This window comes from Gopherus flavomarginatus, chromosome 21, assembly GCF_025201925.1.
Source record: "Gopherus flavomarginatus isolate rGopFla2 chromosome 21, rGopFla2.mat.asm, whole genome shotgun sequence".
In the NCBI taxonomy this organism is placed as follows: domain Eukaryota; kingdom Metazoa; phylum Chordata; order Testudines; family Testudinidae; genus Gopherus; species Gopherus flavomarginatus.
This window is the reverse complement of record NC_066637.1, coordinates 1,463,104-1,479,128: the sequence shown is the minus strand read 5'-3', so window position 1 is coordinate 1,479,128 and position 16,025 is coordinate 1,463,104. Positions and strand designations below refer to the sequence as shown.

The 16,025-nt window shown below is 38.2% G+C and overlaps 1 protein-coding gene and 1 long non-coding RNA gene across 8 annotated transcripts in view; one reads left to right on the top strand and one right to left on the bottom strand.

The window, feature by feature from the left end:
- Positions 1-16,025, top strand: part of CAMTA1 (calmodulin binding transcription activator 1) — an 863,171-nt gene that overhangs the window by 35,616 nt on the left and 811,530 nt on the right. For all 7 annotated transcript variants that reach the window (XM_050931581.1, XM_050931584.1, XM_050931583.1 and 4 more), the window contains exon 2: positions 4,802-4,920. In XM_050931581.1, the coding sequence (XP_050787538.1) occupies positions 4,802-4,920 (119 nt within the window). The remainder of the gene's footprint in view (positions 1-4,801; positions 4,921-16,025) is intronic.
- The window catches only part of LOC127038748 (uncharacterized), a 471,922-nt gene that overhangs the window by 45,024 nt on the left and 410,873 nt on the right, over positions 1-16,025 (bottom strand). The gene's annotated exons all lie outside the window — the stretch shown is intronic.

Here is a 16,025-nt window from a genome sequence, read left to right as displayed (position 1 = left end):
TTGATGGCTTAAAAAAGTGTTTTCTTTAGATCACAGGATAATAAATACTAAGGTAATAGGAGTGGGAATGCTAAAAGGTGAACTCATTTAGCAAGTGAATATTGAGCTTAGGAGGAGATGAGGAAGCATGTACGTATCATTAAAGTAACACACTATTTATCGTTATCTTCAGTGTCATTTGGTCAAATTTACCATTCAACATGGTTAAATCTGTTTTGGAGGTCATCAACTCTGAATGTCATCTCATGCAACAGTATTATTATTTGGATGGCTGGACCATTTTTAGGCCCTACCCTGAGATGGATTTTTCATTAGTAGTCAGTGTGGTAAAGCAGGATGGCAGCTACTTCTTCCATGCTGCTGATTACTTTGAACTGGTCTGGCTGAGTGGTTTTAAGGTTGACTGTAGCCATTTTTAGAGTTGTGAATGTGTACCTAATTATTAGTTATTCTTAAACTTTATTTTGGTTTAAAGTGTGCTTATCAGATTTCCCAGTGCATGTGCAATATTCAAAAAAGCAATTTTAGAGTCTGGCTTATCAAATAGATTCTAACTTTCTCTCTTACCCCATTACTGAAAAGGAGAATTAACTTTAGACCCTTTCTAATATTCCCTCAAACAAAAACATGTGAAAATAAGCTCTGCAGTGTGCCTGTAGAGTCAAGGGTCCTGGTCTGAACGTGCCCTGTCAACAAGATGCCTTTTAATTTAAATCTGGGGGGTGCATAGTTGGTGGGCCCCATCTGTTCTCCATTCACAGAGTATAATAGGAAGAGAAACACTTCATTTTTAAGTATGTGGATTTGAAGTGTTAGGATCTGAGGTCTATCAAGTATTTGTACCTAGTTGTTGCATAGTTTCAAAGCAGCAAGTTGAATTAGTACCCTGCCAAACTTTGCCCCTCTCAGATCGCTATTTGCAGAAGTCAGTTTCGCCAGAAACTTTTTTCAGTCTTGAGAGAGTGGTTGTTCATCAAGGAAAACTTCAAGTATTTAAAGAATTTATTCTCTCATTTTATGTTTTGTAGGTTCTTAATAATTCCAATAGTTTTGGCTATATCCTTTTCCAAGGCAATTGGTACATGTGAATTTGTACAGAAAACTGCATTAAATAAGATCTCAGAAGACATAGGACATACTGGATCCTGGAATAATATCAGACTGGGAAAATTCTTTCCTGTTTTGGCTTTGACGTTACAGCATGAACCAGTACCATCCAATTTCTTGTAGAAAAGAGCAAAATCGAAAGTGAAACCAATATTCATGCTAAGAGTTGCACTCAGATATGTTACCCTGAAAGGGCCATAAGAGCTGCTGTGTTACTCCTGGAGATCAGCAGCTTATGTACATGGTTGCTAATTGCATGAATACAACCCATTAGAGTAGACATTTATTGTGGAGTTTATCATGAGATCTAATTAAAATCAAAAGATCCAGTGTATCTAGTTTGCTCTCTGTTGCATTTTGTCCTAATTGCAGGCCTAGTTGCACACTATTTCTTTTTTGGTCTCTCTGACTGCACCCTCTCAGGTATCTGGTCTTATGCCTTCAGCTCTCTGAGAGCTGGAATTTCTCAGTTTTCCCACTCTTGCCTTGGCCCCAGTACACTAGCTTCAGTACACTGTCTATTGACTGTGCTAACTCAGCAGGGCCAACTGGGTTTGATACCTGCAGTTCTTCCCTTTGCGAGTCTATGACCAGTATTAAGTATAATGGCCAGACGGTAGGGATGCCAACCCTCCAGGATTGGCCTGGAGTCTCCTGGAATTGGCATCGATCTTCCGGCAACTATTGAAATCAATCTGGGAGTATATTTAAATAGGATATTTAGAGAGAATGGCATTATGTCATCACGGGGGGGGGGGCGGAGGAGGGGAAATCTCCTGGAATAGCTTCAATCAGCGTTGGCAGCCCTACCAGACAGCCTTGCATCAAAGAGTTGTTTAATCTTAACAATAGGAATATAGCATAGTTTTAAAATCCTTTTCTCTCTATCTATGTGCATGTCTCTTACCTAAAGCTCTACCATCCGGTGATGATCTAATTTGAGAGACACTAGTGGGTCTTGGATGTCAATCTAAACAGTTTCCTGACAGCAATTAATCTCCCTCTGGAAAAGAGTGTCTTTTTATCCTGTCTGAGTTCTTTTGTTGTTCTCAGTTCCCAGCGCTGCCCTGTGTGGCAAAATAGGTTTTGCACCTTGACTGGAGTCATGAGGTAGAATCCGCTCAGGCATTGTCTTTTAACTACTCTAAATTGTTTGCTGGGGATTTGCATAGCTTGAGTCATTTCCCCCTTCCTGCTTGTTTTCCCAAAAGTCCTGTTGATTTAACCCCCTATAGTTATGTAGTAAACATCCCAATAACCTGGCCAACATGCAGTAGTCATAAACTATTACAGAGCAGCTCATGTCTGTCACACGCATCACTGCATATCGTATAAAATAATCTGCTGTGCTTGCATGAGCAGTTGATCTAACAGGATGCAGATTGTTGTACTTCACATAAGAGAGCACAATCAAGCCTTAAAATCCTTGGGATATTCAGCTAGTAGCTTGCACCCAGGATCTGCTTTCCAAAGTGATTTTTAAAATCCTCCTAATCTTGTATTTCTCATTTCACTTGTTTTTCGGTTACTGTAGCTATACATTACTATACAGTAGGTTTTCAGCCGTGTGTGTGTGTGTAACTTTCTATTGGTGGGGACGTCCAGTTAGTTGGCCCATATTTGGGTGAGTGATGTTGCAACACCATGTGTCAGTTCACAGTACTGCTCATGGGGTCACAATGCTACAACAAACATGCAGGTTAGTGTCTGAGGACCTCCTGGAGGAAGTGAGTCTCGGAGTGGTGGGGATTACTCACACTGCCCTTGTGCATCTTTTCAGCTATTGTGTGGGGGTGGCCTCCCAGATTAAAAACATACAAAAATGTTGAGTGGGTGTGTGATTGAAAAATAATTGAGGACCTCTATAAACACTTTGAAAATTACTTCCAGCATCATGTTGACTTATATGTTATGAAAATAAAATGGACTGATATTTGAAACACAAATCTTTAGTATTTTATAAATATGGTCAATTTTTCAGACCCCACATACTTATGAGCCAAAGGCTGTTAGGAAGTTGATGTTGGTTTAAAAGGTACATAGAGTATATAAAAACATACAGAAATATATAAAATGATACATATTTTGACTATTCTCACTCTGTACAACATCTAGAAGAGAAGTGGGTGGGGTGTGATAGAACTAACAAAACTTGTGCCTGTTATTGTCCAGAGCACTTGACTGATGCTGTATCCTGCTCCTCTGTTAGTCTCAAACTTAGACAATCTAAAGACAGACTCTTGCTTTGTGTATACAATGTGCAGCACAAATGAGTTTGGATCTTTACTGGAGCCTTTAGATGCTATTGCAAATAGATAATCATGAAAATCTTAATAGTACTGGGATTTCTACTAGAGTGTTGCCATGAATTCTGCTAATAAATTTGAAGGCCCAACCCTTGTGGTTACTGGAGAAAAGTTAATTTTTGTCTCCTCCTCACCCCTTTTCCTATTCTGCAGTCACTTGACTAATGCATGGGGCAAGACTTTCCATGACTCTACCCCAGTGCTAGCCCTCTGGGTACTCTGAGACCAGGCCTACACTAGAAGCACAACATCAGCTGCGCTGCTGTAGTGTGTCTGGTGAAGACACAATCTGCTGACGGGAGCAGGTCTCCTGCTGAAGTAGCACCAATGTGGACAAGCGCATAGATTGCTGTAACCTGCATCGCTTGGGGTGGGGGGAGGGGGAGGAGGTATCTTTTTCACATCCCTGAGTAATGTAAGTTAGATCAACTTAAGCAGTAGTATAGACCTGTCCTAAGGAACTGTGTGTGCTTTCCCAAGTGGCTGAATAATAAAACTGACCTGATTGTGGTCAGATGATCTACTTCTCACAGAGATTTCAATAGTTAGTGGAAGTTGACAAGACTGAGGTTTTTTTACTCTGCTGCAGCTTGGCAAAGTTGTTTCAGTAGCTGAAGAGATACTGGGGATGTCTGGAGATTTAAAGGCCAGGTATATACTAGAAGAGGTTTGCTGGAAAACCAAACTGGCAAATCCTCCCAGGGTAGATGCAGTTTATACTGGCAAAAAAGTGCTTTTTCCAGTGTAGCTTATATAACTTCCCTGAGTGAAATAATCTGTACCAGCAAATATGCAGTGTAGTTGTAGCCACGTCAGTCCCAGGATATTAGAAAGACAGTGTTTGAGATAGCAACAAAGAGTTGTATGGCACCTTATAGACGAACAGATGTATTGGAATATAAGCTTTCGTGGGTGAATACCCACTACGTCAGACACGTGTTGAGATATCTTTCATTGGACCAACTTATGTTGGTGAAAGAGACAAGCTTTCAAGCTCTGCATCTTGTTTCTCTCGCTATACCAGCAAAAGCAGTTTTTTGCTGCTATAAAAATGTTGCCAGAAATGATACCTCAAGCAGCATTATCGTATTGCCACAATTCTAATGGATACCAGGCCTTAGAAAGCTGGCATTGCTTCAGTTTATATTCAGTTGGCATTCAGAAGGTTACCTTTTGTGATCATAAGGGATAGATATTTGATGTTTTTAAAATGAAATTTTAAATTCTCCCAAAGTTTATTGGTTTTCCTACTGCCACTTGCCATGGAAAACTACCTGCTCCTCAGTGGCAAGTAGGCGAGTGGATTTTTCAGGTCTTGTTAATTTGATTTTACTATAACAATTTCCCTCCTCATGTTACATACATCATATGTATTCTTTTCCTTCTAGACGATCATGGGAACAGCAATGGCAGTCATGTAAAAATCTTTTTACCGAAGAAGCTGCTTGAATGTCTACCAAAATGTTCAAGTTTACCAAAAGAGAGGCACCGCTGGAACACTAATGAGGTAGCTAATTTTTTTTCTTTTAATAGCACTTTTCTTGGTGCTTATTGGCTGTTTTTCTTGTTCAAGAAAACTCAGGAAATATTGTAGGTGAAATTGTTAATATGGAAACCTGTGACCTTAGGTATCTAACAGAAGCTGACTTACTTTCTGAGAAGCTTGTGTTATTTAATGAGCTTTGAACTGTGCTTGTTTCAAAAAGACAGAATGAGCATGCTGACTAATTTGGTAGGAGTCTGTTCTGTTTGTATACATTGCAGTGTTTCTCAGAGGTGTGGTTAAATTCTACATGTGTCTGATTTAAATGTTCTTACTGTTGTCAGGACTTAATGAAGATATGGCTTTGGTACTGTACTAAACGGTATTGTTTTGAAAATGTGAAATTACTGTTAAAATGGATAATGATAGACTTCCTAGCAGTAAAGCAATACTTATTCTTCCTTGCAAAATGAATTTGAGACTTAGCTAGCTTAGCAACTACTGAGAAACCCTTGTTAAGAGCAGAGGATGCAACTAATAGTGTTTCAGACCTGCAGTCCAGTTCTAAAAAGAAAGCAGGAGGTGATTCTCTGGCTGTGCCTGTGTAACTCTTATCAGAGGGGTAAGCCATGTTAGTCTGGATCTGTAAAAGCAGCAAAGAATCCTGTGGCACCTTATAGACTAACAGACGTTTTAAAGCATGAGCTTTCGTGGGTGAATACCCACTTCATCAGATGCATCTGACGAAGTGGGTGTTCACCCACGAAAGCTCATGCTCCAAAACGTCTGTTAGTCTATAAGGTGCCACAGGATTCTTTGCTGTGTAACTCTTATTAATCATAACAGGATTTTTGTGGTTGTTGTCAAGACAAGAAATGGACTCATTCCATTAATATTCAGTTGTTTAGGGGTACAAATTAAAACTTAAAATGCAGTCTGTGTGTAAACCATGGCCTATTGAGTCTGTTAGGCAGTAAGGGTGCAAGTTATATCTTAGTACCCTCAATATAATATTAGATATGAATTGGTTATTCACATAATACCTGTCATATTTATGGGAAGTCGTTTTATAAGAAGTAGCAAGTTGTGGGGGGAAAAAAAAATATTTTAGTGGATACCATAATTAAAATTTTTCTATCACTGTAATCAATTATTTGTATCAGACTTCAAAAGGTTTTAACTGAAAATGTACCGACAGAATGTACATGACAGCAGGTGATCACTCAAGCACAAAAACAAAAATCTTAATTTGTAAAAATCTGTTTAGCAAAGTTGCTAACATTTATCACTTTTTGTCTCAAATCTAAATTTGATCTTGCAAATTGTAATTTACAAAATATTGTAATGAGATTAATTAGGTCAGAGTTTTTTTATTTTTTAATTGCCATCAAAAATTAAAAAATTTCTAGAGCAGTGCTCAGTATCATGCTTACATATGTGTTGTCTCACATGAATTTGGCTGTAATTTTGCAACTTAGTAATTAGATTTTTCTTTTTTAATTGACTTTCTTCTGTGATAGCATTTATATTTGCAACAAAGCATGAATTAGTAGCAATTCCTATGGTTTTAACAGAAGCTGGTTTTAGAGAAATATTTAGGCAAGTACAACTCTTAATATGGCCGGAACAATAGAGCAGTATTTTATCTTGAACGAGCTTGGTGATTTCAGACACTTCTCTGGATGACAAAGCCATTAAAAAGTGTAAACTTTGTTTTTTTGTGTCGCGTCATTCATACAAGAATATCACAAAAATCTTCACATAATGCTGTCATTTGTGCACATAAATTGTAAACTTTAATTATATCTCATGCAGATAGCATCTATGGTTATAGGAATCCTGGGTAAAATTACACAGTAGTCAAGTTTGAGGGGGAAATGATTGAATATGGGGTGAACTATAAGGTGTGTGGAATATGATTTGTCTTTCTGGTGCTCTCGAGGTGTAATAGGCTAGGAGAAGAGATTGAGAGTATCGTCTGAATGTGGGGTATGTGTCAGCCACTGTTGGAGCTGTGTTTAAATCTTTTAATAGTACTTGTGGTATAATTGATGCAAGTTTGTCTTAAACTATTTGCCAATAAAATTAATTTTAGCTGCAATTACTGTAAGTGATTATGATAATCTTCTCAGCACTACATTGTGGAGAATCAGTTTAGCTTAGTCTTTTGAATGTGGACCTTGACACTGTCATCTGTACCTTTTTGTTACTTCTGAAAAGTTATTACTGCATACCATCACAAGTGATGTAACAATGAGATTCACTAGCAGCAGTCAAGGGACTAATTGTGGCATTGGATTAAGGCTCGTGGTTTCCATTAATTTCACTGTATATTATACTGCTTTCAATTTATCTGTGAATGTAAATGGTTGACCTTTATGGGTGGTCATAGTGGCCTGGCCTGTATACCAAGAGAAGAGAATCTTCTGCCTAAATTAAGTTTAGCAGCATTAAATTTTCTTCAGCAGAACACAATCTTAAATATTGGTGTAGATGCACAAAATTATATACTATGAATAATAAAATCAATAGGATATGAAAACAATGAAAGTGGGGATCATGTCCCTTTTTCCATGACTGTGGTTCTTATTCTGAATTAAATAAACTTTGACATTATTGTATTTCTTGTTTAAGATTAACTGATTCTGTCACCAAACCTTAATTCCATATCATTGTATAAAATTGAGAGAGCATTGTGAATTGACAAGTACTTGGCACAACCAAAGATTACTTTAGTCTATTGTAGATTATCTTCTCCTGACTCTGTAACTATTTTTTGTACTGTTGCAAAACTACTTTGGGGATATTTAATTTAACTTAATTTTAAAGAGCGAAACACAATTTCTCAGCTATTTAATGTTCAGTACATAGACAAACGTTTTTTTTTAAACTGGGGTTTTGCAAAAAATGCAATAAACGGGTAGAGAAGTGGGGCATTTAAAAATGCTTAAAATTTTTTGTTGAGATTTGATTTCAGATGATTCAGTTTTAACTAAAATGATGGAAATATTTTTGCTTATCAAAATCTCATCTATTTTTAAATCAACTTCATGGTGTTGTTATTTCATAGTGAAGAAAGTGTTCCTTGTAAATTCTATTTTTTTGCTAGAAATTGTGAAATCATCAGTTTAGCCAACCCATTTAATTATGGTTTTACATTTTTGAGATACTGAGACACTGTATATACATTGCTGTTTGGGATGGTGAAAATGGGATTTCATATGAATTCTCAGTTAAGCCCAACATAGCTATTTTTTAGAAAATGATTGAAACTGGATTTGAATAACAGTGTTTTTGACTATTAATATTTGTGAAGTAGAATTTCTGTTCCTCTTGTTTTTACTATACAAAGAGGCAATGTTTTCCCCTTCAAACTGATGTTTTTGTAGATGTGCTTGTTGTGTAAAGTGAGTTCCTCCACAATTAAAACTGAAGCTATTTTCCCATTATAAGACCAATTTTTTTCATACAATAAAATCCTGATACGTCACACATTGTCATCCTTCGATAACTTTTTTGAGAAGTCTGGAAGAAATCAGAAAAGGAGGTTTAACGTTGTGATGCTCTGAAATTTTACCTAAAGTTCTGTTTCGGAGTATATTCATTTCCAAAATGGTTGGCCTAGAAACTCCTCCTCTTTCCACAGGGACATCAGCACTCAGGAGATGCTCCTGGGACTATGGATTGAAATAACTCTGAGCACCAGTTCTCACACCAGCTCAGGGCAGTTTTCTGAATTGTTGTTATGGTTATCACATTTGTCAGTATGACATTGCACCCCATGAGGCTTTGTATATGTGAAATAACTGGAATATATGTTATGCTGCATATGCCATGTAACATCTCTGCAAAGGTTATGATCTACTGAATATATTCATCCTATTTATACGCATGTGTCATTTTTGTACTCGAAATTATGAATATTGGCTTTATACTTGTTTAATTTTAAATAGCCTCAGTGAAGCAGTTGGTCAGCTTCCTGAGAAAAGACTGTTCTCAGTAAGTGCCCAGTCAAGAAGCCCTTGAGCCAACAATGGACTTGGAGACGCCAGTCCACATCTGAGCTTTCCCAGGAATGTTGTTTGGCTGATAAGGAACTCAGTCATGCATGGACATGTGACTTGCCTACGTGACTCCAATACTCCATTTGGTAGCTGGATTCTACGTGGGGGAGGGAGGGGTGTCCACTCACAAGAGAGAGTCTATTTAAACCCCTGGGAAACCCCTCCATTTTGTCTTCAGCTGGCTCGAGAGAGCCTCTCCACCCCAAATATTTCAGTTGGCTCAGAGGACTTTTAAGGTGACACCATTTGAAAGAATAGATTTTTGTTTCCTTGATAGCTAGCTAGATGTAGTTATGATACTTAACACCATTTTTCTTCATCAACATACTCAATTCAGAATTCTTTTGCAGTTCTTTTAATGCATTAATCAATTTAGAATGGATATGAATTAGTGTAAAACTTAAACTGTGGTTATATTTTGAGCATTTATTTATGTATAGAAAGTGAGAGAGAATTACTGAGCCCTTAAAACCGGGTAATCTGGGAGAGAATATCTTCAGAGTGCACCAAAAGTATTCTGGTATTTTTGTAATGTTTGAAAAGCATAGAGGCAACTTTTGTGGTTTTTTTGGCCTCTAAGAAGTTACTAAAAATGGTTGCCTGTTTAAATTCTGGGTTTTTTTGGGATGAAGACCATTTTGCTCTGTTTCTAATTTGAGATTCCTAGGGCACTTCCTGACCCTGAAAAATAAGAGTACTCGTGACCACCTATTCCACATAACCAGCTGTTAAAGCCAAAATTCTGTGAATGCTGCTCCAGTGTTTGATTCGTCAGCTTTCAGCTGCTTATTTTGTAGGTCTTTCTGGATTTAGTGTCTTGTGTTTTGTAATATTTCGTTATATTAGTCAAATTGCCTGTTGCTACATAATTTGCCAAGAGATTTTAAATGCTTTTAAGCTACATTTTCTAGTGCACAATAAATATATAGGTATGGAAAATCCATAAAAAAGTTGTTGTTTGGGGAATTGGGAGAAAAAAGAAAGCCCTGATTAATACGCATCAGATAAAACACAGATCTAACGTAGACTTGGTATTTGTAATGTCTGTGTTTTAATCAACAAAAATACATGTAGGCCAGCTCTCACTGAACCTTAGCTATAACCACAATGCTACATATAACTACTTTCAGAGTTAGGTACTAGTCAAGATGAGTGGGAGCGACCAAATCTATCCCATTGTAACTTAAAATTCATCATAATCTTGGGGTAGGCAGTATCCTTAAATGGGATTTAGTCAAGATGTTGAAACACTGACAAAACAAAAGTATGCTTCAGATATGAGGTATTTTTTACCATCTTTGATATAACTCAATTTGCCTTTTAACTCAAACTTAATGAAAAGTATGAAGTAGCTCAGATTGTTCCTTGTTATGTGTAGTTTGTTGAAACAGCAAGTTGGCTAGTGTTATAAAACCTTTTACATAGTTGTACAACAGCCAGTACTTACAGGACTGGAGTATTTTGACCACACAAACTAAATCAGCTCTGTAATCTCCTGAGAACAATGAGAATATTTTTTTGACTAATTGCTTACTGCCTATGCAGTAAAGGCATGTAAAATGGCATTTGACAACATCCAAGATATATTAAGGATAACTTAACATTGTATTCAGTCTAGCCTTACGGTTTTTAAAGTTTAGTTTATCATGTGAAGTTAGGACTGCCACACGATTACAAAAATTAATCATGAGATTAAAAAAAAAGATGAATTGCCGATTTAATCGCACTAAACAATAATAAATTACCCTTTAAATATTTTTGGATATTTTCTACATTTTCAAATATATTGATTTGAATTACAACACAGAATATAAAGTGTACAGTGCTCACTTTATATTTTTGATTACAAATATTTGCACTGTAAAAAGATAAACAAAAGGAATAGTATTTTTCAATTCCCCTCATACAAATACTGTAGTGTAATCTTTGTCATAAAAGTGCAACTTACAAATGTAGAAATTATTCTTTTACATAACTGCATTAAAAAATAAAGCAATGTAAAACTTCAGAGTTTGCAAGCCCATGCAGTCCTCTTCTTGTTCAGCCAGTTGCTAAGACAAACAAGTTGGTTTACATTCACAGGAGATAATGCTGCCCGTTTCTTATTTAGAGTGTCACCTGAAAGTGAGAACAGGCATTTGAATGGAACCAGCATTGCAAGGTATTTGAGCGCCAAATATACTAAACATTTGTATGTCCCTTCATGCTTCATCGGCATGGGAGCATGTCCTCTGGAATGGTGACCAAAGCATGAAGGGGCATACGAATGTTTAGCATAACTGACATCAATATATTTGAAAATGTAGAAAAACATCCAAAAATATTTATAATAAATTTAAATTGGTATTCTATTGTTTAACGGCGCAATTAAAACTGCGATTAATCGTGATTAAATTTTTTAATTGAGTTAATTTGTTTGAGTTAATTGCTTGAGTTAACTGCATTAATTGACAGCCCTGCGTAAAGTATTCCAAACTCTAACTTCTTATTGAATCAAGTAATCTACTGAGGTCCAATGTAGCCTTACGAGGAAGAAGTGGCTTCTAAAATATCAGTACCCAGGGGTGCTGTGCCTCTTGGCATGTAGAGTGTCTTCCTGTCTCTTCCTAGCAGAGCTCATTAGGTTGACAGAAGCTGGGGATACCTGCTGTTAATCACAGAAACTGCTCTCTTGAAGCTGTCTTCGGAGTTGAATGCACCACAGAGAGATTTATCTTCTTCAAGAGACGTCAGAGCCATAGACTGGCCATGTGTTCAAGAAACAGTGATATTTACAAGTACATATGTGCATATTTCTTCAAGTAATACCAAAGACACTGTGCTATAAACTCTTGAATTTTTTGAATGCCAAATCAATTTGACTGTAAAGAATACTAATTTTTCCCCACAGAAATAGATTCCCTCAATTTCCTAACAAAATCCAGCAGTACCTCTCATATTTAACCTTTTTCTTCCTGCATGGTAAAGAACGTCACCTTATGTCCAGTCTTTTCATCCCAGTGTTCAGGTGCTTCATGAATTACCACAACTCTGAAGATAATCTGGAGAAAGGGGTAAAAAGTGAGGTGGCAAAGTTTGCAGATGATATTAAACTGCTCAAGATAGTTAGGACCAAAGCAGATTGTGAAGAACTTCACTTAGCTTTGTGAGATCTTTTCGATTAGGCAACAGTACTGCCCAACATTGTGTCACGTAACTTTAATCTTCACAGTTATGTTCAAACATGTTAATTTTCTAGTGAAGCCAAGCCAATTGGAAGAGGAGACTCAAAACAGGATCCCAGTATACCTGGGGACTGGGAAAGAGACAAGAAATGGGATGCAGTTTCTGAGAAGGGAAAGACTGAAGGAAAGAACTCCTGCTGCTGGAGAGTGGGGGGTGGGGGGGAGAGTGGGCGGGGGGGCAAACTGTATTTTGGCGCCTTCCCCTTAACAAGTCAGAATGGCATGGAGGGGGAGCAGTATGTCACTACACTTCAATATCAAAACAATCCTCTAGGCATCTTTGTCTAATAATAAAGGGACCATATTACCAGTATAAACTGTGTCTATTTACTAGAGAACTGCATAAAACACTACTGTAGTAAATGCTGAAAGAAATCTCCAAAAATCTTTATGCATGTATGATAGAGCATTGAAGTAAGAAAAAATAAGCATTTCCGCCCACCCCCTGCTTTGCACCTGTGAGCTAGGCTTCAACTAAGAAGTCTTCAAAGGGAATTATCCTGCATGTTAATTGAAGAAAGTTAATTACAATCCCAATTTTTTTTTTATTTTTGGAGGCAAAGCTGAAGATGCTTTTAAAGATAACTCTAGTTAGCATTTTGCTGTTTTCCATGGCAAACTGCATTGCAGGAATCTGGTCTGAATGACATTATTTTTTGGGGGGAGTCTAGCTAGTTTTGTAATCTTTCTTGTCATAGACTTTGAGGCCAGACTTTGTGGGAAGCGGCGTGGGCCGAGGGATGTGCTGGCCGCCACTTCCTGCAGCCCCCATTGACTTGGACCGGCAAACTGCGGCCAGTGGGAGCCGCGATCAGCCGAACCTCCGGACGCGCCAGGTAAACAAATCAGCCCGGCCCGCCAGGGTGCTTTCCTTGACGAGCCCTGTGCCAAAGGTTGCCGATCCCTGATCTAGTCTGACCTTTTGCACATTGCAGGCTACAGAATCTTGCCTGCCTACTCCTGTAGTAGACCCCTGTCCTCTGGCTGGGATTCTGAAGTCCTCAAATCATGGTTTAAAGATGTCAAATTACATAGAATCCACCATTTACACTGGTTTAAATCTGCAAGTGACCCGTGCCCTATGCTGAAGAGGAAGGAAAAAAACCCTACAGGGACTCTCTGCTAATCTGACATGGGGAAAAATTCATTTCCTACCACAAATATGGCAGTCAGTTGGACCCTGGGCATTTTGGCAAGACCCAACAGCCAGGCTTCTCAGGAAGAATTCTCTATAATAACTCTGCCTTCCCCATCTAGTAGCCCATCACTGGCCATTGGGGATATTTGCTTTTAGCAGTCTCAGATCAGCTACATACCATTGTAGGCACTTTCATCATACCATCCCCTCCATAAAATTATCAAGTTCAGTCTTGAAACTGGTTAGGTTTTTTGCCCCCACTACTCACCTTGGAGTAGTGGATCTGCTTTTACAGATCCAGACTAACACGGCTACCCCTCTGATACTCCCCTTGGAAAGCTGTTCCAGAACTTGAGTCAGAAATTAGAAACCTTCATCTATTTTCAAGCCTAAACTTGTTGATGGCCAGTTTTATCCAATTTTTTTTCTTGTGCCAACATTGGTGCTTAACTTAAATAATTCCTCTCCCTCTAATGTATTTATAGAGAGCAAATATCTTGCCCCTCAGCCTGGGTTTGAGTAGGCTAAACAAGCCAAGCCCTTTGAGTTTCCTCTCCTAAGGTCAGTTTTCTATTCTTCTGGTCATCCTAATACTCTTTCTCTGCACCTGTTCCTGTTTGAATTCATCTTTCTTAAATATGGGAGACTAGAATTACACACAGTATTCCTGATGAGATCTCACCAGTGCCTTGTATAATGGTACTAACGCTTCCCTATCTCTACTGGAAATGCCTCGTCTGATGCATCCTAAGATTGCATTAGTATTTTTCATGGCCGCATCACAATGGCTGCTCGTAGTCCTCCTGTGATCAACCAGTACACCCAGACCTTTCCAATCCTCTGTTGCTTCAAACTCATAAGTCCCTGGTTTATAGCAGAGGTTCTTGTTACTTGTCCCTAAGTGCATGACCTTGCACTTTGCACTATTAAGTGTCATCTCATTTCTATTACTCCAGTTTTCAGGATTGTTCAGATCTAGTATGATATTCCAGTCCTCCTCCATATTGGCAGTATCACCCAACTTGGTGTCATCTGCAGATTTTATTAGCGCACACTCACTTTTTGTGCCAAGGTCATTAATAAAAATGTTTGGTTTTAAGACTGATCCCTGAGGAACTCCACTGATAACCTCCCTCCAGCCTAAGAGTTCACCTTTCAGCTTGAACCATTGTACAGTTGTCTCCCATTTAACCGGTTTCTTGTTCTCATATTAATCCACATCTTCTCCCATACTTAAGTTACTTGGAATGGTCAAGGCAGGCAAGAGATTTATCTATAATTTGTAAAGTAGTTGGATCTCAAATATTTGGTCATATCAAGCTTCAAATGAACACTCCTTCCTTAAATCCCAGACCACTTATCTTGGGGGCTAATTCTTTGTACTGCAAAACTGCACTTAAAGAAATTTGTTAAATATCAGGGCTTCTTGGAGAATGTGAGTAAATAAAACTGGCTATCAAAAGATAATACTTAATGGGCATCCTTATTTGCCAAATGATTGCCCTTAGGACAAGAGCCTGTCTATTGAAAGTAGCCTTCTTTTGGACAGAATTCTGCAACAATGAGAAATGGAGCAGAAACCAGCTTTCCAACACTTCTCTGCTTCACTGACCTGAAGCAACCACCATGTGGCAGAGTAAGGCTTTGAAGAAGTTTTAAAGTCAGTAAAGTTTGAATGCCCATGAGCCTACTTGCTAAACTGTGGCCGGTTTCCTTTTGGAGACTTTATCTGGTCCTTCACGGACTCAAATTCTTTTCAGCCACTTGCTCTTGCTCCCTTCTCTCTTAAGAATATAAGACCATGGAGAGAGATCTCCATTTTCACTATCATGTTTCTTAAAGTGAACTTAAATCTATTGGTCTTTTATATCCCAAAACTTGTCAAGACACACTTTGCATGTGATTAGGACTATCACATTCTGTCTGCTTAATTAGAGACAGATTCTGATTCTGTTTCTAAAAGATGTAAAAAGATCAGAAGGCCTCCTTTTCAGTCATAGCCAAATTGATACCATTGTGTATCAGAGAAGCATATGTAGATGAAAGGCTGCCATGCTCATTTAGCCTCCTGTTTCATTCTACGAGTGTATTTCCTACTCCTGGATGGAATGGGAAGCTTTGCCAGGCTGCTGAGTGATCCACAATCCACACATACTCACATTGTTATTATGTGTCATTAAGTGCTTTCTTGACTTTATCCATTACATTCTAGAACTGTAGACCAAGTCAGCCTATTTCTCCTTTTCACATGTGCCAATCTAGCGTGATTTTGTGATTCAGTTACTCATAGCCCATGTTCCTAGGAGAGAGAGGAATTTCATTCCTACCTTGTAAATGGGTCTTCTACAAGGGTCCCAGCAATCCAGAAGCTTGTTCTATTGTGTGTTTTAGGTGCTAGTTGCAAAGGCAGTTAGCCTGTTCTGTTAAGGGAAGAGCTAGGTATAAAGCTGGACTTGAGTGGAACTATCACATTGACAAGGAGAGCCCATATTTTGGATTTGTGAACCCTCTTGCAAAAATTGGTCTACGTGGTAGGAACAAAACTTCCTTTACATGCCACAGGGTATTGGAATCTCTTGGATAGCATCTTCCCTGAAATTCATCAGAGGGGAAATAGGACAACGGAAGACTAATGATCTGAAAATTATATCAAGCAAAGGTTTATTTCCATTTACCCTGCATGTGTGAGAGTTGTCCTTCATG